The sequence below is a fragment of the Leptodactylus fuscus genome, chromosome 2 (genome assembly GCF_031893055.1).
Source record: "Leptodactylus fuscus isolate aLepFus1 chromosome 2, aLepFus1.hap2, whole genome shotgun sequence".
In the NCBI taxonomy this organism is placed as follows: domain Eukaryota; kingdom Metazoa; phylum Chordata; class Amphibia; order Anura; family Leptodactylidae; genus Leptodactylus; species Leptodactylus fuscus.
In genome coordinates this window covers 105,447,495-105,472,873 of record NC_134266.1, presented here as the reverse complement: position 1 = coordinate 105,472,873, position 25,379 = coordinate 105,447,495, and the positions used below count along the sequence as shown (strand labels likewise).

Sequence of the window (25,379 nt, the reverse complement as noted above, 5' to 3'; positions counted from 1 at the left end):
ATGTGATGTGTTGTATTGTGTCAGACAATGTGATGTGTTGTATTGTGTCAGACAATGTGATGTGTTGTATTGTGTCAGACAATGTGATGTGTTGTATTGTGTCAGACACTGTGATGTGTTGTATTGTGTCAGACACTGTGAGGTGTTGTATTGTGTATGTCGTGATACAGACAATGTGATGTGTTATATAGTGGAAAGCTATATGTAAAATGTGAGTGAGTAGAGTGAGGGCTACTCCTGAGGTGACAGTAAGGAGTGTGCAGGCAGGTTGAGGCAGGAAATGCCAGGCAGTGTGTGTGAGTCTATAGCTGTGGCTAGAAGTCCTGCATTTGTGAGTCTCCTGCTAGGAAGACATGTTGTTTAGTGGCACCAAAAGTAGCCTGTGACTCAATCCTAAGGGAAAACTATGTTTGTGGAAAATTGCACGCAAATCCGTCCAGGCATTTTAGCGTGATTGAGGAACAAACATCCAAACTCACAAACATCCAAACACACAAACTTATAATATTAGTAGGATATATATATATATATACACATACATACATACACATACATACATACATACACACACATTCACAGTACAGACCAAAAGTTTGGAAACACCTTCTCACTCAAAAGAGTTTTCTGTATTTTCATGACTATTAAAATTGTAGATTCACACTGAAGGTATCAAAACTATGAATTAACACTTTGTATTGTATACTTAACAAAAAAGTGTGAAACAACTGAAAATATGTCTTATATTCTAGGTTCCTCAAAGTAGCCACTTTTTGCTTTGATTACTGCTTTGCACACTCTTAGCATTCTCTTGATGAGCTTCAAGAGGTAGTCACCGGAAACTGTTTTCACTTCATAGGTGTACCCTGTCAGGTTTAGAAGTGGGATTTCTTGCCTTATAAATGGGGTTGGGACCATCAGTTGTGTTTTGCAGAAGTCAGGTGGATACACAGCTGATAGTCCTACTGAATAGACTGTTAGCTGTTTTTTTCTTGCCATAATACAAATCCTAAGTAAAGAAAAACGAGTGGCCATCATTACTTGAAGAAATGAAGGTCAGTCAGTCCGAAAAATTGGGAAAACTGGGAAAACAAGTGCAGTTGCAAAAACCATCAAGTGCTACAAAGAAACTGGCTCACATGAGGATCGCCCCAGGAAAGGAAGACCAAGAGTCACCTCTGCTGTGAAGGATAAGTTCATCTGAGTCACCAGCCTCAGAAATCGTAGGTTAACTGCAGCTCAGATAAGAGACCAGGTCAATGTCACACAGAGTTCTAGCAGCAGGCACATTTCTACAACTGTTAAGAGGAGACTTTGTGCAGCAGGCCTTCATGGTAAAATAGCTGCTAGAAAACCACTGCTAAGGACAGGCAACAAGCAGAAGAGACTTGCTTGGGCTAAAGAACACAAGGAATGGACATTAGACCAGATCATTAGACTAGATCTGTGCTTTGGCCTGATGAGTCCAAATTTAAGATCTTTGGTTCCAACCATCGTGTCTTTGTGCGACACAGAAAAGGTGAACTGATGGGCTCTACATGCCCGGGGGTGTCCAAACTTTTGGTCTATACTAATATAATATATATGTATATATAAAAATCTAGGGAAATATAAATATAGGGAAATAAAAATATAGGGAAAAAAAATTTTGAAGCAAGAAATGGTAAAATATTTAATATATGGGAGTTGTAGTTTTGCAACAGCTGCAAGGCCACATTGACAGGTGACCCTGCAGCTGTACGGGGATGCATAGAGTGTTTTTTTTTGTGGGGCCAGATGTACTTTTTAGTTATACCATTTTGGGGAATATCTATTGCTTAGATCACCTTGTATTGAAAAAAAACCCGGTGGTTTATGATATATATTATATATATATATTTTTTTTTTTTCTAGGGACAGGAGGTGATTTAGAGCTTTTATTTATATTTTTAAAGCTTTTTTTTTTTTTTTTTACTATTTCATTCCCCCCCGGGGGCTTGAACCTGCGGTCACTTGATTGCAAGTCCCATAGACGGCAATACAACTGTATTGCCGTCTATGGGACATTCTGTCTATTAGTATTACGGCTGGTCATAGAGACCAGCCGCAATACTAATACAGCAGTGACGGACCTGGGAGCCTCATTAGGCTCCCGGCTGTCACCCGAACAGGTCGGCTCCTGCGATATCGCCGCGCAGGAGTCGGCCTGCAACTTCACAGGTACGGGGCCGGTGGGGACCGGCCCCGGGGGAGAAGGGGCCACCGATACTGACCCGGCATCCGCTGTAGTAGAGAGGCGGATGCCGGGGAGGGATAGACGCCGGGGCCTGAGACATCGCTGCGCTCCTCTGCCCTGCATGAAGCCAGCGGCGGGGGGACGGAGGAGCGGAATAGCATCACTCCTCCCGCTGCTGGCTTCATGCAGGGCAGAGGAGCACAGCGATGTCTCAGGCCCCGGCGTCTATCCCTTTCCGGCTTCCGCCTCTCTAGTACAGCGGGTGCCAGGCGCCACATTCGGACTATAAGACGCACCCTTCTTTTCCCCAAAAATTTTGGGGAAAAAAAGTGCGTCTTATAGTCCGAAAAATACGGTACATACATACATACACACACTAATGGTACATTTTCCAGTGGGCTGTTATAGTGCTGCACCCGATGTCTGCGAAAAAGCAGAAGATACAGAGAAGAGTGAAGTGCACACAATGAGCTACGGGACGGTGGAAAGTTATGACGCGGGTGGTGCTCGTAATTAGCATAACAGAAGAAACTGATTTTTATCAGAAATGATGGCGAGAAGAAAATAATAGAATGTAGGAGTAGAATAGCCTTTTTAAAGGCTATTAGAACGTGCCATTAGTTAAAAAGGTGTTTTTCTAATGATAGACTCCCTTAAATAAAACATGATGTTGGCCTCATGTGTACAAACAGAGAGAGGTCTCTTTAATAACCCCGCTAATTTGTCTCTAACAACTGAGCCACCGTGTTGCCCCCCCACCTTGTTGATGACTGTCATAACGAGTTCTTCTTGTCTATGCAGATTCCAGGTGGTGGATCTCGCCTCCAAGGATGTACAAGTTTCCTTTGGAAGACAGTCCTTTTCTTGCCTGGATGTTGAGGTCGCCGCAGATCAGCACTCTGCATTGGGACTGGAACTGGGCGGATTCCTTTTGTAGGACCTCATAGATGTCGGTGTTGTAGTAGGGGGACTCTGATGGGGGGAATGTATGCTGCACAGAGGTAGATGTCGTGCTGGCCGCTGAGGATGGAGCTGCTTATTTTTATCCACAGGTGGTTGACTCTGCATTTGATGGCTTTCACATTCTCTCTAAGCTCCTCTTGAATGGCAGCCCAGTTAGGTGGTCTTGCTTTTCTGGGCAGCAACAGAGAATTCATTGTAGCCCATGGGTGAGAGATTCATCTTCTGCCCAGGTCCATGTCTCTAGGAGGATTTGGATGTCGACATTTTTTAGTCTGCCTATGAAGTCTGGATTGTTAGGTTTGCATCCAACGGCTGAGGCGTTCAGCCCTTGGATGTTCCAGCTACTGATACTCAGTGATGTCATTGTTTGGTGGATATACCTTGTAGAGGACAGACTGGATTCCTGACTGGTGACCATGTTGTGGATATTGGGTCCAGTCGTGTAAGATTGCTGCACAGAGTGCTGAGCAGGGTCTTTATCTCCTCCATGTCTCTGCTCTGCATTGCTCTGTCTGGCACAGGAGAATCACATCAAAAATTTATCTCCACTGGTAGGTACTCACTGATTAGTTACCTCTGACGTGTACAGTTCTATTGTACATGATAAAGGTATGACCACCATACATAAGCTAAAAGAAGCTGACAAACCAACTACTACTATAGAGTTATGCATGGAAATTTTACATTTTCTATTCCATGGTGAATTCTTTTAAAAATTCAGGGACCACCATTGGGGTCCAATGTGACCCCTTCCCCCCGCATATGCAAATGCTTAAAGAGGACCTTTCACCTCCTGGGGCACATGCTGTGTAATACACCACTAGAAAGCTGACAGTGTGCTGAATCAGGTTTCATGTTCTGCGCCCACGTTGAAGAGCCATCAGTGCCGGTACCATATCTCTTCGCTGTGAGAAGGGCTTTTCTGACAGTCATGAACGCCCTTCCTCACAGCAACGTCTACTGCGCTTTACTGTGAGAGGGGGGGGGGGGGGTTGTTTACCACCTAGTGAAGACGCTGAGCGGTGAGGAATGCCCTCCCCAGTACTCAGGAGGGGAGGGAGGTGTTCCTCACCGCTCTCACAGTAAAGCGCAATAGACGCTGCTGCGAGGAAGGGCATTCCTGATTGACTGTCAGAAACACCCTTCTGACAGTGAAGAGCTACGGTAACAGCACTGATAGCTCTTCACCAGGGGCACAGAATGTGAAACCCAATAGTCTGCTGAATTTAGGGCACTGTCTGCTTTCTAGCAGTGTATTACACCGCATGTGCCCCAGGTGGTCAAAGGTCCTCTTTAAATTTCCCATTTTGAGGAAAAATTTGCATACTTAAATTCCCTATTCCATGATGAGCAAGCAATTTAGGCTAGCTAGAGAGAGAGGCTGGTGATAGGGACAATCAGGGCCTTAAAATTTAATAATTGTCCTCTTCAGGGAAGTGCAGCTTGGTATGGAGAGTAGCCTGATACTGTGAGGGACAGTCAGCTTATAAATAATAATTGCCCTTTTTAGGACAGTGATCGTAAATGGTGTTTGTATAACCATACAGTCTCCTAGAGTAAATTTAACTGTGTGTACCCATACTATCTCCTGGCACAGTAACAATAACTGCGTTTGTATACCCATACAGTCTTCTAGCGCATTGAAATCAACTGTGTGCGTATCCAAACTGTCTCTTAGCACACTTTGCCTCCATAAGTTATCTGTCGACACGTCTCCTGGTACTGAGCGATGGGTCCTCCTCGTTCAATTTCTGGGTTGCTAAATTGGACATGTGACCAGAGCATGTCCACTCTATGTCTTGGAGGTTCGGGCTTGCCCTGCTGCAAATGTCCTATCAGAACATGTGTTCAGCACCGCAGCCAGTGTCATCACCCACAGGAAGATCCACCTATCCACTGCCAACGAAGACATACTTACGTTCATTAAGATGAACATTAAAGTGTTGTCTACCTCCTCTGCCTCTTTCAATTACACCACCATATCCACCTCTCCTCCCCCTAGACCTCTACCAGCTGTTTCAAAATGATCTTTTTTTTTTCTTTTTTTAATTTTTTGATATTTTAAGTACCTTCCCTACCCCATTTTTTGCAGGGCACGTGCCTTGTTATTATCCCCAGTTTGCATGCCTCTACCGCTTACGATCCCCATCTTACAGCCATTTTTAGGTAACTAAGTTCAGGTCCCCATGGATTTCAATGGAGTTTGGGTCAAGTTCGTCCATCCCTGCGAGTAGGTGTTAATCTTCAATCATCTCTTATCATACCCTGCACCCAACCACGTAATGTAGGCGACAGGCCCATAACCACAAGGCACTCCCTCTATTTGTCCCCCTATTTACATTGCACTCCCTCCGAATCTGGAGACAACTCTGCCTTCAATATCACTTCCAATCGCATCACTTTCCGTCTGCTATACCTTTCTGATAAACACAGCTGTTCTCCTGGTATGGATAACCCTTGATCAAATTGCTCCTGGCCATGGAGTTTAATCTGTGCAATCTATCCAAAGTGTGGGATAATATATACATATATATATATATATATATATATATATATATATATATATATATATATATATATATGGACATAGCATTTTTGTCTTTACTATGCATATATCTTTCTGTGCTAATCTTTGAAATAGTGGGCTGTGTTTCCCTTTTCCCCTACCCTACATGTGCATGGATACCAGTCATCTCCATTGATAGACCTAGAATGACAATCTCTCCTCATTTCAAAGTAGGCAACAACCTATTACCCACCAAGAATTCCAGACCCCTCACTCACTTCCCGTAAGAATTTCACCAGATGTTGCACTTTCTTCACAGTTCCCTCTAATGTCATTAAGACAGGTTGCACCCAAAATGAGTGTATGGCCATGGAGAAGTTGAAAAAAGACATGGGATATATCCAGTCTTTTGCGGAATGGAAACACTGTTGCAACATTATGTCGATGAGCAGTCACCAAGTCTCACTTACGGAGACATCACTATGCAGCTTCAGGAAAATGTTAGTTCTTGTACCGTGTTAGCCAGTGGGTTGGAAATATAAAGAAACAAAAAAACTTGATTAAAAAGCCATTAAAAAGGTATCAACTACTGAAGACTAACTCACAATGATGACAAATTACTGACGTTTCGGACCTCTAGGGTCCTTTATCAAAGTAAATTTAAAACATAATTGAAGGATGCATAATATATATATATATATATATATATATATATATATATATATATATATATATATATATATATATATATACACACACACACACACACACACACACACACATACACACAGAGAAGGCACTAAGGGTGTTAGAATTCCAGGAGGAAGGTGGGGGGGGGAATTGTTAGTAATTGGTAGAGACAATGTAACCACTTCCAGTTCCTTATCAGTTCACACGTTTCGGTAAAGAGACAGGAAGCCCTGTGACACATTCAATCCACACTCCAGCATTTGAAGAAGGGCCATGAATTTGCATTCATGAATGCGTCGTTCTCTCTTTGATCTGAAATTCCCTCTAAAAACTAAAATTTTCATGTGATTGGTGATATTGTGGTCCCCACTGCAGAAATGCTTAGATACGGGAAGGTCAATTCTTCGTTCTTTAATTGAATGGCGATGTGAATTTATCCGCATTCTAAGTTGCTGTCCGGTCTCTCCAACATACAGGTTATTAGTGGAGCATTATTTGAGACATCACTGTATCGGAAGCCGATTGACCGACCAACCTACCTAGGATGGGATAGCTTTCATCCGAAACACATAAAGAACTCTATTGTGTACAGCCAGGCCATCAGATACTATCGCATATGTTCTAACCCTGCAGATAGAGACGAACACCTTGGAGGCCTCAGAAACACATTCTTGAGGCAGGGTTACCATCCAAGAACGATTGATAACCAAATCACCAGGGCCACCAGAATACCAAGATCGGAGTTATTAAGATACAATACCAAAAAGGAAAACAATCGGCTGCCCCTGGTGGTCACATATAACCCCCACCTGGAGACGCTGAGAGGTATCACACGCAAATTACATCCACTACTGCAAAAAGACCACCGTCTAACATCCATATTTCCAAATCCCCCTCTCCTGTGCTACAGACAGCCACCAAACCTCAGGAATATGGTTGTCAGTAGCTCACTATCACCCCCAACTAACACACGAACATTCCCATGCGGTCAGCAACATTGCAAAACCTGCCCGCACACACTAACGACTGACAGGATAAAGATACCGAACTCGAACAAGGAATATAAAATCCCAGATAGGTACTCCTGCAGCACATCCAATGTAGTGTATTTAATAATGTGCACCAAATGCTCCACTAATAACCTGTATGTTGGAGAGACCGGACAGCAACTTAGTATGCGGATGAATTCACATCGCCATACAATTAAAGAACGAAGAATTGACCTTCCCGTATCTAAGAATTTCTGCAGTGGGGACCACAATATCACCAATCACATGAAAATTTTAGTTTTGAGAGGGAATTTCAGATCAAAGAGAGAACGACGCATTCATGAATGCAAATTCATGGCCCTGCTTCAGACGCTGGAGTGTGGAATGAATGTGTCACAGGGCTTCCTGTCTCTTTACCGAAACGTGTGAACTGATAAGGACCTGTAAAGTGTTTACATTGTCTCTACCAATTACTACCAATTCCCCCCCCCCCCCCCTTCCTCCTGGAATTCTAACACCCTTAGTGCCTCCTCTGTATATGTATATATATATATATATATATATATATATATATATATATATATATATATATATACACACACACATCCTTCAGATAGGTTTTAAATTTACTTTGATAAAGGACCCTAGAGGTCCGAAACTTCAGTAATTTGTCATCATTATGAGTTAGCCATTAAAAAGGTATCAACTACTGAAGACTATCAAGTTTTTTTGTTTCTTTATATGTGCAGCTTCATGCGTATTACTCACAAGTGTCAAAAAGATCTTTCAGGGAGTGATTAAAGATGTCATAAAAATCCATCTTCCTCATACTGGTGTCAATAAGCACGTTCCCATTGATGTTCCCGTTCATTACCATGACAATACGCATTCACATTGCGCATCTCAATACTGCCTGCTATGGACCAGATTCATGTCAATGTTATATGAAGGGATTGAGGCTACACACGCTGATAACCAGATAACCCACAAGGACTATGGATTGCCCTAGCTTATCTACATAGATTCTGTCATGTGCCTCCATATGCCCTTTCACTACAGGGCCCTAGAAACTCTTAATCAGGCCGTGAATCTTAATTGCCAACAAGGTCTTTTAGCCTCTTACAGTAATTATAAAACTGCAAGTGTACGGAACTTAATCATTACGAGAATGTTTTTTCACTTAGTCTTCTGTGTCCCGCTATATACACTCCCCAGTTATTTTTATGTTACACATGCTGTTCTACAATATATTTATGACTTGTTATTTAAAAATAGCGGTTTTCTATTTAAGCTTTCCCTAGTTACAAAAGGTTATAGTCAGTTCAAGAATTTTTTATATATTTTATTTATTTTTTTAAATTGGTCTAAGTCACTCACTTTCAGCTCACAATCTTCATTTACAGCAAGGTTACTAGGTTTCAAGTCCTGCAGACAAGAGAAGAAATGCATAAGATAAATAAAGAAGATCTAAGGGAGCGTTCACACTACTATCTGTGTTCGACAGCTAGTGTCCGCTGCTAATGTCCGTTCAAAATCTTGTGCGGACCTTAGCAACGGCCAATAGCTGTGTCTGTGACATTGGGTGCGTTCTTTTACAGTCTGTGCCTGTCCTTAAAGAGGACCTTTCACCACTTTGCAACCTGTGCAGCTTTCTGCCCCATGTTATAGATGCAGCTGCATAGACTGTAGTGCACTTTGAATTACCTCCCTAGCCCCCCTCGTTTTGGAGCTGTGAGCCCCGTAAATTTTGGCGCCCTGTATGGTAATTAAGGCTTTAGTGTCAGAAGGGCGTTTCTGACGATAAAAAGAAAAGCTACGTCAGTCTAACACTGTCCAATTAGCAGTGGACAGTGTCGGAGCTGCTTCTCCTGCCTAATCTCGTGAGTTCTTGTGAGATCAGGCAAACGTCTCTTCACAGGGCTGCACAGAAGACCCGGAGAAGCGATCCAGGCTGAGCACTGAAGTGGATGAAGGAGAACTTCAGTGACATCTTCACAGGTAAGTGAAGAAACCCCTAAGCAATGAGCATAACTGCCCTGTACACCCTGTGGTCCTAGGTCTAGCCCCTATACAACGAGCATTAACCCCTATAGCCCCCTACGCAATGAGCATTAACCCCTATAGCCCCTAGGCAATGAGCATTAACCCCTAGGGGGCTATAGGGGTTAATGCTCATTGCCTAGGGGACTATAGGGGTTAATGCTCATTGCTAGGGGGCTATAGGGGTTAATGCTCATTGCCTAGGGGACTATAGGGGTTAATGCTCATTGCCTAGGGGACTATAGGGGTTAATGCTCATTGCTAGGAGGCTATATGGGTTAATGCTCATTGCCTAGGGGGCTATAGGGGTTAATGCTCGTTGTATAGGGGCTAGACTTCTAATTGGACAGTGTCAGACTGACGTAGCTTTTCTTTTTATCGTCAGAAACGCCCTTCTGACACTAAAGCCTTAATTACCATACAGGGCGCCAAAATTTACGGGGCTCACAGCTCCAAAACGAGGGGGGCTAGGGAGGTAATTCAAAGTGCACTACAGTCTATGCAGCTGCATCTATAACATGGGGCAGAAAGCTGCACAGGTTGCAAAGTGGTGAAAGGTCCTCTTTAACTGTCCGTTCCCAAAGATGTCTGACTTTTCAAGCGGACAGCAAAAACCTACATGTCGAGTTTTGCTGTCCGCTTGAAAAGTCAGACATCTTTGGGAACGGACAGTTAAGGACAGGCACCGACTGTAAAAGAATGCACCCGATCTCCATTTAAATCAATGCAAAATGTCACGGACACAGCTAGTGTCCGCTGCTAATGTCCACGCAAGATTTTGAACGGACATTAGCAGCAGACACTAGCTGTCGGACACCGACGGTAGTGTGAACACCCCCTTACAGAAATCTATAAAACACAAATGACAGAGCTGTCAGGTTACATATAGAAAATATTTAAATGCTTTCCATTTGTTAGCATTAAGGAAGCAGATAAATTACACTAGCTCTCTTACTGAGAATTACTAATACAAAAACACATTTTATAAGATCAGCCTAGGGGCGTAACTACCAGGGTAGCGGCTGCCACAAGGCCCCTGGTGTGTGTGTTTTTTTTTTTGTTTTTTTTTTAAATAGGTTGTTTCCTGCTTGAGCAACCCCAACAGGTAACGGGCCCTATTTACTTACCAATCATCGTTCCTGCTCATGGTCGCCTGTGCTCTCCCTTCTGTGGAGGCAGTGGAGGTAGCTGTGAGCAGGGATCAGTAAGTTAGGCAGCGGGTCCCCACAAACACTGCTATCACATTTGGAGGGTCAGGAGAGGCGAGACAACATAAAAAAAACAAACAGTGTTACTTACCTCTGCTGTGCTCCAGCAGGCTTCAGGTCTGTTTGCTGACGTCACGTGGCCCAGGCCAGACTCATTATGTGTTGCGACGCCAGCCTGGGTCAGATGAGGTCTAGTCCAACATAGAAGATGACCGAAATCAGCAGGGAGTGCGCCGGAGCTAAGGAGAGGTAAGTAACATTGTTTTTTATGTTTGGATCCTCCCCTTGGTCTCAGATCATTATACTCTGGTGTCGGAAAAGACCTCAGAATATAATAATTGTTCATGGGTAGTCCACAATGTGGTATAATTTATTTTTTTTTTATTTTTTTTTTTTAAATGTAGATTAATGTAGGGCTCACAATGTACATTTTTTTCCTATCAGTATGTCTTTGGAGTATGGGATGGAAATCCACGCAAACACAGGGAGAACATACAAACTCCTTGCAGATGGTTTTTTGCCCTTGGTGGGATTCGAACCAAGGACTCCAGCACTGCAAGGCTGCAGTGCCACCATGTGGCCCCACAATGTGGTATAATTTCTGTGTGCAGGGGCCACTACGAGGCATAATTTCTGTGTGCAGGGGCCACTACGAGGCATAATACTGTGTGTAGGGGCAACTATGGGGCATAAAACTGTGTGTAGGGGCCACTATGGGGCATAAAACTGTGTGTAGGGGCCACTATGGGGCATAATACTGTGTGTAGGGGCCACTATGGGGCATAATATTGTGTGCAGGAATACAGTTTGTGCAGGGAGGGGGGAGGGTCGGTTTGGGGCTGAGGGGGCTGGGTAAATGTTCACCAATGTCAAATGTTGACCTTGGGGCCCCGCCATTCCTAGTTACGCCACTGGATTAGCCGGCTCAAATTAATAAACGGAGATGTATAGCTTTGTGCTATCAGCATAAACACTGAAGGCATGAACATAATGAACTATCAATATTCTTTCTTAGTGTTGGCTTTACTGATGACACAGAACTTTAATTAGAAGCTATTTTGGCCGTAGTAGGCTCCATTTAGTGGCAATATATTAGAATTTACTTTCTCAAACTTACAGAGGTGGTACAGTTAATCACTGGTGGATTACAGTGGGGCTTATAGTTGTGCTGTTTTGCCATTTTGTTTTTTACATAATATTTTTTTGAATACTTATATAGTGCCATCATATTTGCAGCGCTTTACAGGGATATTGTCAACACTGTCCCAAGTAAGGCATACAATCTACATTCCAAATCAGTATGTCTTTGGAGTTCATCTAATTTGACTGAGCTTGAGTTATTCTGCAAAGAAGAATGGGCAAATACTCAGTTTCCAGATGCACAAAGCTTGTAGAGACATACCCCAAAGACTTGCAGCTACAGCTGCAGAAAAAATGTGGCTCTACAAAGTATTGATATGGGGGGGGGGCTGAATTCTTTTGCATATCACACTTTTCAGGATTTTTTTGTTTTAACATTTTAAAAGCCATGTATCATTTTCCTTCCACTTCACAATTATCTGCTACTTTGTGTTGTGTATCACTGAGTGAGCAATTAAAAAATAACTTATTAGATTTCTTTTTAAAAATATAGACCTGAAACGTGCATAGATGAGTCCAAATTCTAGTCTAGGTGTAATGGAGAAGTATACAAATCTGTATGAGGGATATCTATATCCTATAGTTCGTAATTAATCCCCATTTACATCCAAGACAAGGATAAATGTGTCAATGTAGGTACCATATTTTTCAGACTATAAGACGCACCTAGGTTTTAGAGGAGGAAAATAGGGGGGGAAAAAATTTTGAAGCAAAAAAAATGGTGAAATATTTAATATATGGGAGTTGTAGTTTTGCAACAGCTGCAAGGCCACATTGACAGGTGACCCTGCAGCTGTACGGAGTTCCATAGAGCGTTTTTTTTGCGGGGCCAGATGTACTTTTAGTTATACCATTTTGGGGAGTGTCTATTGCTTAGATCACCTTTTATTTAAAATCACAGGCTAAATGGTGAAAAAAAAAAAAAAACACGGCGGTTTGAAAAATATCAGCAGAGCGGGCATTTTTGGACACAGGGATTCCTAATGTGTTTCAAAATAATTTTCTACTTTTATATGTATTCTAGGGAAGGGAGGAGATTCAGAAGTTTTATTTTATTTTTTTTTAAAGCTTTTTTTTTTTTTTTTTCTTCACTATTTTATTGCCCCTTCCCCCTAGTGGGCTTGAACCTGCAATCATTTGATTGCAAGTCCCATAGACGGCAATAGAAGTGTATTGCCGTCTATGGGAAATTCTCTACATTACTATTACGGCTGGTCATAAACAAACCACAATAGTAATATAGCAGTGACAGGCCTTGGAGCCTTCAGTTGGCTCCCGGCTATCACCAGAACAGGTCGGCTCCTGCGACCTCGCTGCACAGGAGCCGGCCTGCAACTTTAAAGGTATGGGGGTGTATTCTACACTTTGGGGGGAAGGGGGGTTAAGTTTTAATGCCCGTAATTAAAATGCATTCTAATTGCGGGCATTGGCTTTGGGCCTCCGCGAATACTACTTGCTCATCTCTAAACAAAGACCCATGACTAAAACAAACCCTTTAAAAAAAAAAAAAAAAAAAAAGTTTGTCAGAAGAGCTAATGTCTCATTAGGGTGAGAATGGTACAGAGACTTATTAGACCATGAATGTCCTGCTAAGAATTCTGGGTATGGAACACAAAAAGACCTCATTGATGAAAAAGAGGAATTTTTGGGGGGGCCAGGGGGTAAGTATTAAAAGTAATATTGCCCCAAGTGATGTTCCCCATACCCTACCTATACTTTGTTAAGGGAGTACTCTCCTTATCAACCATAATTGAGTTAGGACCCTCACCCTACCCATACTTTTATTAAGGGAGCTGTATATGCCACCAATAAGTTATGCATGATTTGTAGAGATCTTTCCTTTAATAAAGTATAGGTACATTTATTAATATGCATTTTATTGTGTTATCTTATGAGCTGTCCAATCGCTCTAACCATGCATATACAACTTTGTCTTTTAAAAGTTAGTTATCTAGAACAGATAGTGAAGCTATGGCAGGAGAAGAAATGACCTTAAAGCCCTTTTCAGATGATATGCATAAAAAATAAAGCACTGGTTTTGATAAAAGTAGAGCTGCAAAAGGAGAGTAAGAATGGAATCTTTGGAAGGTGTAGAAGCAAGTTACCTTCACAAGTTTGATACTAAATTTCCTGCTCACAGACTGCATCTATCAAGAATACATCTATAAATGCATCTTTCACATTCTCAGCAGAAATTTATTATCAGATTGCATTATAAAACACAAAACATTGACATTACTTACTCTGTGGATTATATCTGCAGAGTGGATATACTAAAAAAAAAATAATAATAATAATTAGAATTGTTAAATTATGATTGAAAAATACCTTCATAAGGGTGTACAGAAAATGTATTTATTTTTTAACCTCCTAGCGACACAGCACAAAAGTACCTTAATTTTTGAAATCTCACATGTCACTTTATGTGGTAATAACTAGAGATGAGCGAATATGCTTGATCGAATACCTCGGCCGCATAGCTCCCGGCGGCAGGGAAGGTGGGAATGGCAGTAAAAATTCGGAGCCCCGGAAGAATTTTTGCACCAGTAGCTATGCGGCCGAGGTAATCGATCGAGCATATTCGCTCATCTCTAGTATTAACTTTGAGATACTTTAACCCCTACCCAACATCCGCCGTAATAGTATGGCGGCCGCCTGACTCCAGGGCTGGCTGCCGGGTGCCTACTGTTTTACACAGTAGACATCAGTGCTAAACGCCATCGGTTGGTGCCCAGATCAATTGGGGGCATTAACCACTCCGGCGCCTTGTTCAAAGCGGACCGAGGCGCCATTTTCCAGGTGGCCCATTTTGCCAGTGATCACCGGCGCCTGGAGCATACTCCAGGGCCGACGTCACGTTGGCATGACAGCCGGGAGCCTTTTAAAAGCTCCCCGCCTGTGTGCAGTAATTTTCTTTTGCAAGCTGCTCTATGCAGCCTGCAAAAGAAATGACGATTTTTTTGCTAGAAAATATAAAAGTAGTTAAATACTGTGAAACACATACATGTTAGGTAAACCTGTGTCCGAAAATGCCCGCTCTACAAATTTATAAAAATATTTTTCATGTACGGTGAATGCCGTAGCGGGAAAAAAAATCAAAAGTGCCAAACTACCATTTTTTCACTGTTTTGCCTCGGATATAAATTTTAATAAAAAACGATCAAGGCAATATCAATTCTCCAAAATGGTAGAACTAAAAACTACACCCGGCCCCGCAAAAAAAAAAAAAAAAAAAAGTTATGGGTGTCAGAATATGGAGACTTTTAGAAGAAAAAAAAAAAATGCAACCGTTTTGGATTTTTGTTGAGGGGGTTAAAATGTAAATAAAACCACAAATTTGGTATCTCCAGAATCATACCAAAACATAGAAAACAGGTGACATGTCATTTTGGCTGCACAGTGAACGCCGTAAAAACGATGCCCATAGGAACAAAAGAAAAAGGGAAAAAAAAAAATTGCACAAATGCACTTTTTCTTCAAATCCACCCTATTCTGAATCTTTTTCCAGCTTCCCAGTACATTGTACAGAATAAATAATGGTCATGAAGAAAAATTTGTCCAGCAAAACTTTAAGACCTCATATGGCTCAGAGCGGAGAAATAAAAAAAAGTTATGGAGTTTGGAAGGAGAGGAGTCAAAAATGAAAATCAAAAAATGCCGTTGGCTGGAAAGGAGTTAAGGAATCAAAGTGATTCTGATACTAGGTTAACACTTGTGTACAGGGAAAAATAGAATAGAACTTACACCAGTTACCTGCAGGAACTCTCGTATGCCAAGAACTATAATGAGGTCTGCTTGGTTTCCACCCGAAAAGGGCAGAAAATGTGAAAAGAAAAGTCCTGCTTGCAGGACTCCTCTCTTCAGTTTTTTTTCGTATCCGTTTTAAAAATGCAAACAGTTTTTGAGATAAACATATCACTCAACATGTACAAAAATATAAACAAATTTTTACTGCATTAATTTTAAAAGCAGATTGACAAACAAATACATATACAGGGCGAACAACTACCCAAATAGGCCAGAATCGGTGTAACTACACAATTTAACTATATTTAATACAAAGCCAAAATCAGTAGGCAGTAAAGTAGATCAAAACATAGCTCCCAAGTCACAATGATATTAGGGTGTAATATCTATTTGCGCCACCATGTGGCAGTATAGACCTATACCAATACAACGCAAGAGGAAGTCAAGTGATCTTCCATAAATAAAGTATACCATGTACAAGATATAATGACCTATGCATAGTAGATAGCGTGTCAGGGTAATTTACAAATCAGGAGAGGGTGCTGCTAACATGCACCTTCCACTTCTACATGTTGCAAATAAAGGAGGGGACCATGTTTTTAATCTAATCGAGCTGCATTGGAAATACAGCATATATATCACGTACTGAAAGAAACCAAACTGCAAAGAATGGGTTCATGTCCCAAAGAGACCAAACTACACACGTTGTACTAGTAAAATATATACCATAAAGGTATAGATCCAGAGTTACTCACCCATAACCAGAAATTACCAAGGGAGACCCATAAAGGGAACGCCAAGACCGGCCACCCACCATCTACTATGCATAGGTCATTATGCCTTGTACATGGTATACTTTATTTATGGAAGATCACTTGACTTCCTCTTGTGTTGTATTGGTTAATACTGGAAGCTGGAGAAAAAAAAAACCAAAAAAACTTCAGAATGGTGTGGGGTTGAAGAAAAAGTGCATTTGACACTTTATAACAGGCTTCATTTTTACGACGTTCACTCTGGGGACAGCAAATTTACATGGTTTTATTTACATTTTAACCCCTTAAAAATCTAAATCTTTGTTTAAAAAAAACAGACAAAAAAAAAACAAAACACACCTTTAAATATTTCCATGTATGGGGATGCATAGGGCAACTTTTTTTTTTTTTTTTTTTGCTAGGCCAGGTGTACTTTTTAGTTACTAGTTTAGTTAGTTTAATGACAAGCAGCCTGGGAACTTTTTTTTTTTTTTGGTAGATTGTGAGCTCCATATAGGGCTCACAATGCACAATTTTTTACTATCAGTATGTCTGGAGTATGGGAGGAAATCCACGCAAACACGGGGAAAACATACAAACTCCTTGCAGATGTTGTCTCTGGCAGGATTTGAACCCAGGACTCCAGTGCTGCAGTGCTAACCACTGAGCTCCCGTGTTGCCCCCTAAGCCCGGGAACCTTCATAAGGAACTCTAAGGGCTCTTTCACATGTGAACAAAGGGGCGGATTTTGACAGCGGATTTCGCTTCAAAATCCGTCCCTTTACAATGGTGGTCTATGCAGACCGCCAGGCTTCTTTTTTCCACTAGCGGCGGGCTGCTGCTAGCGGAGAAAAGAAGCGACATGTCCTTTAGAGATGAGCGAACACTGTTCGGATCAGCCGATCCGAACAGCACGTACCCATAGAAATGAATGTAAGCACCTGTGACGCTGACTTTGCCGGCGGCCGGCGTCACAGGTGCTTCCATTCATTTCTATGGGTGCGTGCTGTTCGGATCGGCTGATCCGAACAGTGTTCGCTCATCTCTAATGTCCTTTCTTGGTACAGCACCCTCCTACGTCAGCTCATTCATTTGAGCCGACATGGGAGGAGAAAGCTGCGACTGCGATGGTCGTGGCAGGCGGGTTTTGACCAGAGTGAGACGCGGCTCGCCGTATCTCTCTCTGTGTCAAAACCCGCGCGGGCGCCCCACGTCTGAACTAACCCTTAATGAGAGTATTAGCACAGTTCTCCACTGTAGAATATTATCTTTAAAGACTAATATCACGGCAGGTGTCTGGAAAGGATTAAAAGAGAAAATGCATTCCAAAACCTGCTATATAATTTCTCCCAGACATAAAAATATCCCACATGTGGATGTAAACTAATGTATGGGTACAATTTAGGGTCCAGAACAGAAGTAACGTTAATGGGATTTTGGAGGGCATATTTTGTATTTGCAGTGACACTGAAGTGCATTAACAGTGGAACCCCCCTGAAATTTTTAAATAAAATATGTCATGTTCAGTGCCCAGCATCAGAGAACCGCACTCCTAAAACTTTTAAAGGGATTCACTAGAATCCCATATTTTATTATTAACCACGAATGAATAGCCTCCTACCTTTAGAAGTCTTCTCTGCGCTGTCATTCGGTAGATATTCCCGGTTTTCTTTGGGATGCAAATGAGTTCTTACAGCACTGGGAGTGCTCCCCTGCACTCAAACAGTACTGGGGGCGTCCCATGTGCTGCTTGAAAACTCTCCAGCGCCGCCGCCTCATCATCTTCTGGCACGCCTCTTCTTCTGGCGTCGGCCATCGGTTTTTGGGCAGAGCCGACTCCGCATGCCTGAGATATAGAGGCGCTGACAAGAGGCGTGCCAGAAGATGATGAGGTGGCGCTGGAGAGTTTTCAAGCAGCACAGGGGACACCCCTAGTGCTACGAGAATATTCATTTGCATACCAAAGAAAACCAGGAATACCTACCAAACAGCGGCACAGAGAAGACTTCTAAAGGTAGAAGAATAGCCTTTCTTAAGGCTATTCCTATGTGTTAGTATTAAAATACAGGACTTTAATGATAGAATCCCTTTAAGTGGGTTATCGTGGGGGGGGGGGAAAGGTTGTATATGTGGCCATAAACGGCTGCTTAGACACACAGCTGGGCTCAAAAGGGTAAAAGCACTGTGCTTTTTAGCTTTTGAAGCATAGATTTAGAGGAACTTTCTGGATGCCATGTTATTTTTGCAAAGCCCTGCAGGATGTAAATTGAAATTCCCCAAGAAGTGACTCCATTTTGTAGGGCAATATTTGGGTCTCTGCAAACATGACATGGAATCCAAAAAACAACAATCTATATCTGCACTACAAAACCACATAACTCAAAATACAGTTAATGACCACATGTATGACACTGTTGTACCAATGCCATATGGGGGTATAAACTGCTGTTTTGGCACAAGAAAATGAGCATTATTTTTCTTTTTGGAGCACAGTTTCGTTTTTGGACGTTATGCCACTTTTGCATCGTCACCAAATTACCAGTACAGTGTTGACTGCAGAAATGTGCCCCAAAAAAGTGGCGTGGCGAGGATCTTTAACCCTTGAGCATTGCATTAATTTCCAGAAATGGATGTGCAGCTGATAACGAAAAGTGAAAATTATTTTTTCATGTATATATTTCCATAAGTTGTGCAACACTTAACGTTAAAAAATGCTCACAGTACCCCTTGTGAGAAGGTGACCGGCAGAGTGCTGGAGGGACGGTATAGATTTATCCTAGATTCCTGACATATGTGTGGTCCAGGGTGGATCTTTAATAAGCTGTAGCCCAGATGTGGGTCATGGGCTCGTTACTGGGACAATAAAAGGCTACAGAGCATGCACTTCAGGGCAGATCCTGGGAGGAGAGGAAGAGGCTGGGTCTGCCTTGACACTCAGAGCTTTGTGTGCGGTACAGTGTGGTTTTGGTTGATTCGTTTGGCTGGTAGTAAGCCACACGTACAGTTAGTATTTTCTGTTTAGTTAGCGCTCAGATGAGCAGCTTTTGTTTTGCCTTTTTGCCTAAAGTTAAGGCTGTATATTATTTTGCTTATCCTGTGCATAAAAGTTTATTTATTTTGCTGTTTTTTGTTTTTTTTAAATAAACCGGTTTTGATACAATATTTGTATCCATGTTTCTGATTGGTTGGGTCCGCACCACTACTTCTATGGAGCTACTGTGAGAAAAATATCTGTGTAAAAAGAGATATTAGTTTTTCTTGTTTTACGAAGTATTCAAGGCCACAGCATCCATCTTGGCAGACTGAACTAACATGATTAGAGGCTAAGATGGCAGACCACACAGATATTCATGTGTTAACTCATGTATGCACGTATTTATCCTTTATAAATGCCCATTATACTCTGACCAATGATAATTCATATTTCTAATGTGATGTATTTTGTTATGCTCAAATTGGCATAAAGCCATTTGTTCTCTTTATAAGCCAATATCTTGTAATAAAGATTAGAACACTTTGATATACAGCATCTGAGTATGCCTGTTTCTGTGTGTTCTACAAACTCACCATCCATCTTTCCTAAATTTGGACACCGGCTGCATCTACCCAGGGCTTTCCCCCAACACTACACCCCTGAAGGAATTTATCTAGGGTGTGGGGAAGGTAGTTTCCAAAATGGGGTCATGTGTCAGAAGATTCCACTGTATCTGCATTTCTGGAGCTCTGCAAAAGCATCATGGCATCCAAAAAAACAGCGCGATTTCCCTTCTGTGCCCGACTGTGTGCCTAAATAGCAGTTAATACCCACATATGACATTAAGTACATTATTCTGGGCACAACAGTGTCATACATGTGGACACAAACTTCAGTTTGGGCATACAGCAGGGCACAGATTTGAAGGAGCAATATATGGCTTTTGGAGTGCAGGTTTAGGTGTTTGACATCTGGACGCCATGTCATGTTTTCAGACCCTCTGTACCAGTAAAGTGGAATCCTCTAAATTACCCACTTTTGAAAACTGCAGCCCTCAAAGAATTTATCAAGGGGTGTAGTGAACATTTGTGGAGCGAAACGGAACATCGCCGGAAAATCTGAAAATGGTGGCCATTTTCCATTTGTATGGTTTGTTGTGTTTGTTTATAAAATAAAAACTTTGAGAAAAAAGGTTGAGAAAATATTTAAAAAACACTGCAAAATTGTTTATTTATATTTGCAAAAATGTTTTTAATGCATTTTTAATTTATATTTTCAAATGAATATGGTTGTGTTCATGGGTAAACACACTTAAACATTCGTTATAAATCCATTATTTTCAACGAGCCAAAACCTCTGTTCCCTGTGCCTTTATCTCCACCAAAATAACAGACCTGTGACAGATTCGGCAAAAATGAACAACGAACAAATCTCACTGAAATCAATAGGATTTTAAACAGATTTTTTTTATGGATCAGAAAATATTTTTAGACATGCTGAAAGACACTAACAACAGGAGAGTGAATGCCTCCTAGCATTAGAACTGTCCATTTATAAAAATATACATGTGACAATCTGTAATAATATACAGTACAAAAGAGTTACAAAGTTGTGAAACCCCTTCAAAACAAATTGACTAAATAAGATTTGCTTACAAGTACATTCCATAAAAGTAAATAGTACCTTAAGTCCTCTCAGGATCTGGTAGATCAAGAACTGAACATGATCGTCTGTCAGTTTTTGACATTTGACTATATTATTAAGGTCAGCTCCCATTAGATGTGTCACAAGATACCTAAATATTAATAAATAGGGGGGAAACACATGGTGAAAATGTTTTATACAGTTAAACAAAGCAAAGCACCTAATATGAATGCATTTTAAAAAATAAATAGTCAGCTGCTTCCCAATAAAGAACTGATCTAGGACAACCAATAGTTGACTAACATTACATGCCCAATGTTTGTATTGCAGCACTACGAAGTACAAACAGACAGGAGAAAAGACAACAGAACTGGAGTCCATTTAAAAAAGGTCTACCACCTTCCCCAAGCATATTAAACTACTACCACTATAGTGATAAACAATATACCTTTGTTGTATATGTCAATTTTATAGATTTGGAGAAAAACAACTTTGAAGTTAGATTAAAATGAGGCAGATGGCGCACTGGTGAGGGAGCTTCAGGCCTAAGCACAATACTTTGGCTGCTCCAGGAGGATGGGTAGAGTTATACCAATCAACTGCCGAAGCATGGGGTGCCATAGGCAGGGGATGGTAGGCCGCCTCAGGTTCCGATCCAAAAAAACTGTGTGAACTTAGCCTTAGAGAAATGGCTGTCGCCCCCTCCCCCACCTCTTACCATTCGTGAATCCCGGCTCCAGAATGTCTCCAGCGCCATCCCAATCCTAACTTCTCCCCCTCCACGAGTGACACCCCTCCCCCACCACCTCCTTCAGGAGCAGGGACAAGCGAGTGGTGAAAGTTGGAGGAGAGGCAATAGGACATAGGACTGGGATGGCTCTGGAGACATTCGGGATTCAGGACACACGAGAGGTGTGGGAAGGGTGGCAGCAGCAGAAGTCATTTCTCTAATGGGGGTTACCAATGGCAGAATCACTCTAAAGGCTGGGACCACGGGTAGCAGCCTTTAGAGGTAGCACAAGTTGGGCAGGCAATCAATCCCTAACTGCTGCCCCCTACCACATGTGCTACCTCTAATGATATTTAGGTGAAGCACATGTGTGGGGTAGCAGAGAAGCTACCAAGCACTACAAGTCACAGCATTTCCCCCCCCCCCCCTTTTTGTGCTGTAGCTTGCAGTGCATGGGGACAGCTACTCTGCTACCCCCACAAGGGCAGCCCTTAGAGATTCATAGCCCCCCAATGTGTGCTACTCTGCTACGCTAACTGCTGTCCCCCCCCACCCATGTGCTTCCCCTATTAGGTGTATCCGCACATCTGGGTGGGTGCTTCAATAAAAATAATTGTTCTGTAACCATCAGGGGTAGCACACGTGTGTGTGTGTGTGTGTGTGTGTGTGTGTGTGTGTGTGTGTGTGTGTGTGTGTGTGTGTGTGTGTGTGTCAGAGGTAAACCTAAAAAGGGGGGGAAGAGGAGGTTAAGCAAAAATACTGATGCAAACAGATGCCCATCTGATAACGGATTTTTTTTTGGATGCATGAATTGACATCAGTTTGCATCAGTTTTTTTGATTAAAATAACAGATCCGTTAAAAACAGACATGAAAAATATGATGCAAAAGGGGCCTAAGGGTTCGTTCATACTTACACTCTGTGTCCGGTGTGTGCATTCCGCCGGATTTCCGTCCTCAGCCCCAGCGAAACTGGACAGGGGACGGAAACCTGGAGGTCAGCTTAAAACCCATTCACTTGAATGGGTTTGTAAAGGTTACTGCCGATGTCCGCCTGCAGCCTCTGTCCGTGAGGTATCAGTTTTTTAGCCGGACATGCAGAACTTTGTGTCTGGCCTAAAAAACAAAACAAAAAAAAAACAAAAAAAAAAACAAAAAAAAAAAACACCTGATTCCCCACAGACAGGCTGCAGACGGACACCAGCGGTCATCTTCATAAATCCATTCAAGTGAATGGGTTTTCAAGCGGACCGCCGAGTTTCCGTCCCCTATCCAGTTTCACCACGGCTTAGGACGGAAATCCGGCGGAATGCACACACTGGACACTAAGCACAAGTGTGAATGAACCCTAACATGGAAAGACACCTCTTACAAAATTTTACAACCTAATACAGTTTAGGATTATTTCACATTACGTTATATGCAGGTCAGCCTGTCTGACCTGTTTTTATAGCTATTGACTCAAAAAAAAAAAAAAAACCCACAAAACTCTGTTATGGTCTCTGCATGCCCCTGTCCGTTATTTCAAACGGACACAGAAGCGTGTTATAACGCGATTTTCTGTCCTTTGAAAACGAACCGTCGTGGATCTGTTGTGGTTAATTTCCTTTGGTTCCCTATGTAAATGGTTGCCAGCGATCTACAGCGGCTTATGGCGTGTCCATTCATCCCCTGAAGAGGGAGCCCTCCCCCAATAGCCGCAACCCGACCCTTATGTGCATGCTGAAACAAGCGCAGCAGGGTCTGGTAGGAAGAAGCCGCCAAAACAACTCTCCGTAAGGTAAGTCTGAACCCCGCTTCTCCCTCTTCCTGGTCTCTCTCCCCCCCATTAGAGAAATGGCTGCTGACCCTTCCTCACCTCTCACCTTGTATTCCAGCTCCCGAATGTCTACAGCACCATTCCCATGCTATCCATTTCTCCCGTGCTACGAGTGCCGCCCCTCCCCCACCTCATCCAGGAGCTGGGACAAGCGAGCAGTGAAAGGTAGAGGAAGGGTGGCACTTGTAGCGCTGGAGAAATATATAGCATGGGTATAGAGCTGTAAATATTTGGGAGCCCGGACACAAGTAGTGAGAAGTGGGGGAGGGGCGCCAGCCACCCTTTCTCTAATGGGGGGGGGGGGGTTACAAATGGCAAGGGGTAGCAGCCTTTAAGGGTAGCACATGTTGGAGAGGCAATCAATCCCTGATGGCTGGCCCCTTCCACATATTCTACCCCTGATGGTATTAGGTGAAACAAGTAGGGGGTAGCAGAGCGGCTGTTCTGCAAGTTAAAGCACAAATGGAGGAGGTGAAGTCATTAGGGATTGACTGCACCCATTAACGTGTGCTACCCCTAATGACTGCTCCCTCCCCCATGTGCTGCCCCTGATGGTATTCGGTGCAGCCTCATGTCTGCATTCTCACCCCTTCACCCCACCTTCCACACACACACACACTACCCCTGATAGTATTCGGGGAAGCACATGTGGGGAGTGCTTCCACAAATAAAAAAATATATTGTGCTGCGAATTGTACTATTTGGGGGACAGCTCTACTACCCCACATGTGCTTCACCTAATACCATCAGTGGTAGCACACGTGTGGGGGTAACTATTGGCGATTGATTGTTGTGCCCCATCCCCACATGTGCTACCCTTGATGGTATTAGGTGACGCACAAGTGGGAGTGGCAGAGGTTAAAAAATAAAATAAAAAAAAAAAAAAGAAAGAAACTGATGCAAGCGGATGCACATCTGTTAACGGATCAGTTTTTTGGGTTTTTTGATGCATGAATAGACATTGGTTTGTGTCAGTTTTTTGATTAAAATTATGGATCCTAACTAACGTGAACGAATGTGAAAAACGTGATGTGAAAGCACCCTTGGGCAGAATTCACATAGGGTTTTTTTGGTCCAGAACCAGAGGTAGAGGCCGCCTTAGGATCTGGACCAAAATACGGGTAACTACGACTGGATACCGTTGCAGTGCATCCAGTCACGCACTCCACTCCGGATTAGGCCCAATGAATGGGCCTAGTCCAGAGGAGGGTGTGTCTTCAGACGGATTCGTGAAGAATGAGCATGTCCGTTCTTTTTTCCGGGAGCTGGAACAAACGGATCCCGGAAAAAAGAACTGACCAGCGCCCATTGATTTCAATGGGAGCCGTCTTTTTGGTCAGGATTGTGAGGCAGATACGGCCTCACAATCCTGACCAAAAAACCCAGTGTGAACTTACCCTTAGCTTACTAGAGAGTTACATTATAGAGAAAAAAAAAAAAAAGTTTTAAAAATATGGATACATTACTCAGACATATACAGCAGCCATGTACTCACACATCATTGAATTCCTCAAATGACTTTGATGGGGTAAAAACATCTAGGAGCCCAATAACCTATTAGAAGGAAAAGAACATGCAAAATTTATTGACATTTACAAGATGGACCAGCTTTCTACAATATCTGTAGAAATAGAGTTACACAGTAAGGGCTCGTGCACACGGAGTAAACGCGCGCTCATTTTTGCATAATACACGTATAGAATACACGTGCAAAAAAATTACACGCACTTTTGTTTTTTGTCTTTTTTTTTTTTTTAACATGTAAAAAACGTAATTGAAGTTAATGGGAGTCTGATTTCTACATGTGTATTCTTTACACGCGTATTATGCAAAAATGAGCGCGCGTTTACTCCGTGTGCACGGGCCCTAGCAAAGGTGCCAACTATCCCTACATTCACGTGAAAATTGGCCATGTGACAGCTGTTTTTTTTTTTAAATCTACTGTATATGAATGGGGGTTATTCAC

General features: G+C 42.4%; 1 protein-coding gene across 4 annotated transcripts in view; it reads right to left on the bottom strand.

The window, feature by feature from the left end:
- Positions 1 to 25,379, bottom strand: part of LOC142194903 (mitogen-activated protein kinase 14) — a 142,474-nt gene that overhangs the window by 74,312 nt on the left and 42,783 nt on the right. For 2 of the 4 annotated variants that reach the window (XM_075264338.1, XM_075264339.1), the window contains exons 3-6: positions 24,909 to 24,967; positions 20,905 to 21,016; positions 13,992 to 14,021; positions 8,738 to 8,785 (exon numbers count right to left, since the gene is read on the bottom strand). In XM_075264338.1, coding sequence (XP_075120439.1) covers positions 8,738 to 8,785; positions 13,992 to 14,021; positions 20,905 to 21,016; positions 24,909 to 24,967 — 249 coding nt within the window. The remainder of the gene's footprint in view (positions 1 to 8,737; positions 8,786 to 13,991; positions 14,022 to 20,904; positions 21,017 to 24,908; positions 24,968 to 25,379) is intronic. The other 2 variants (XM_075264340.1, XM_075264341.1) reach the window with 1 other exon arrangement.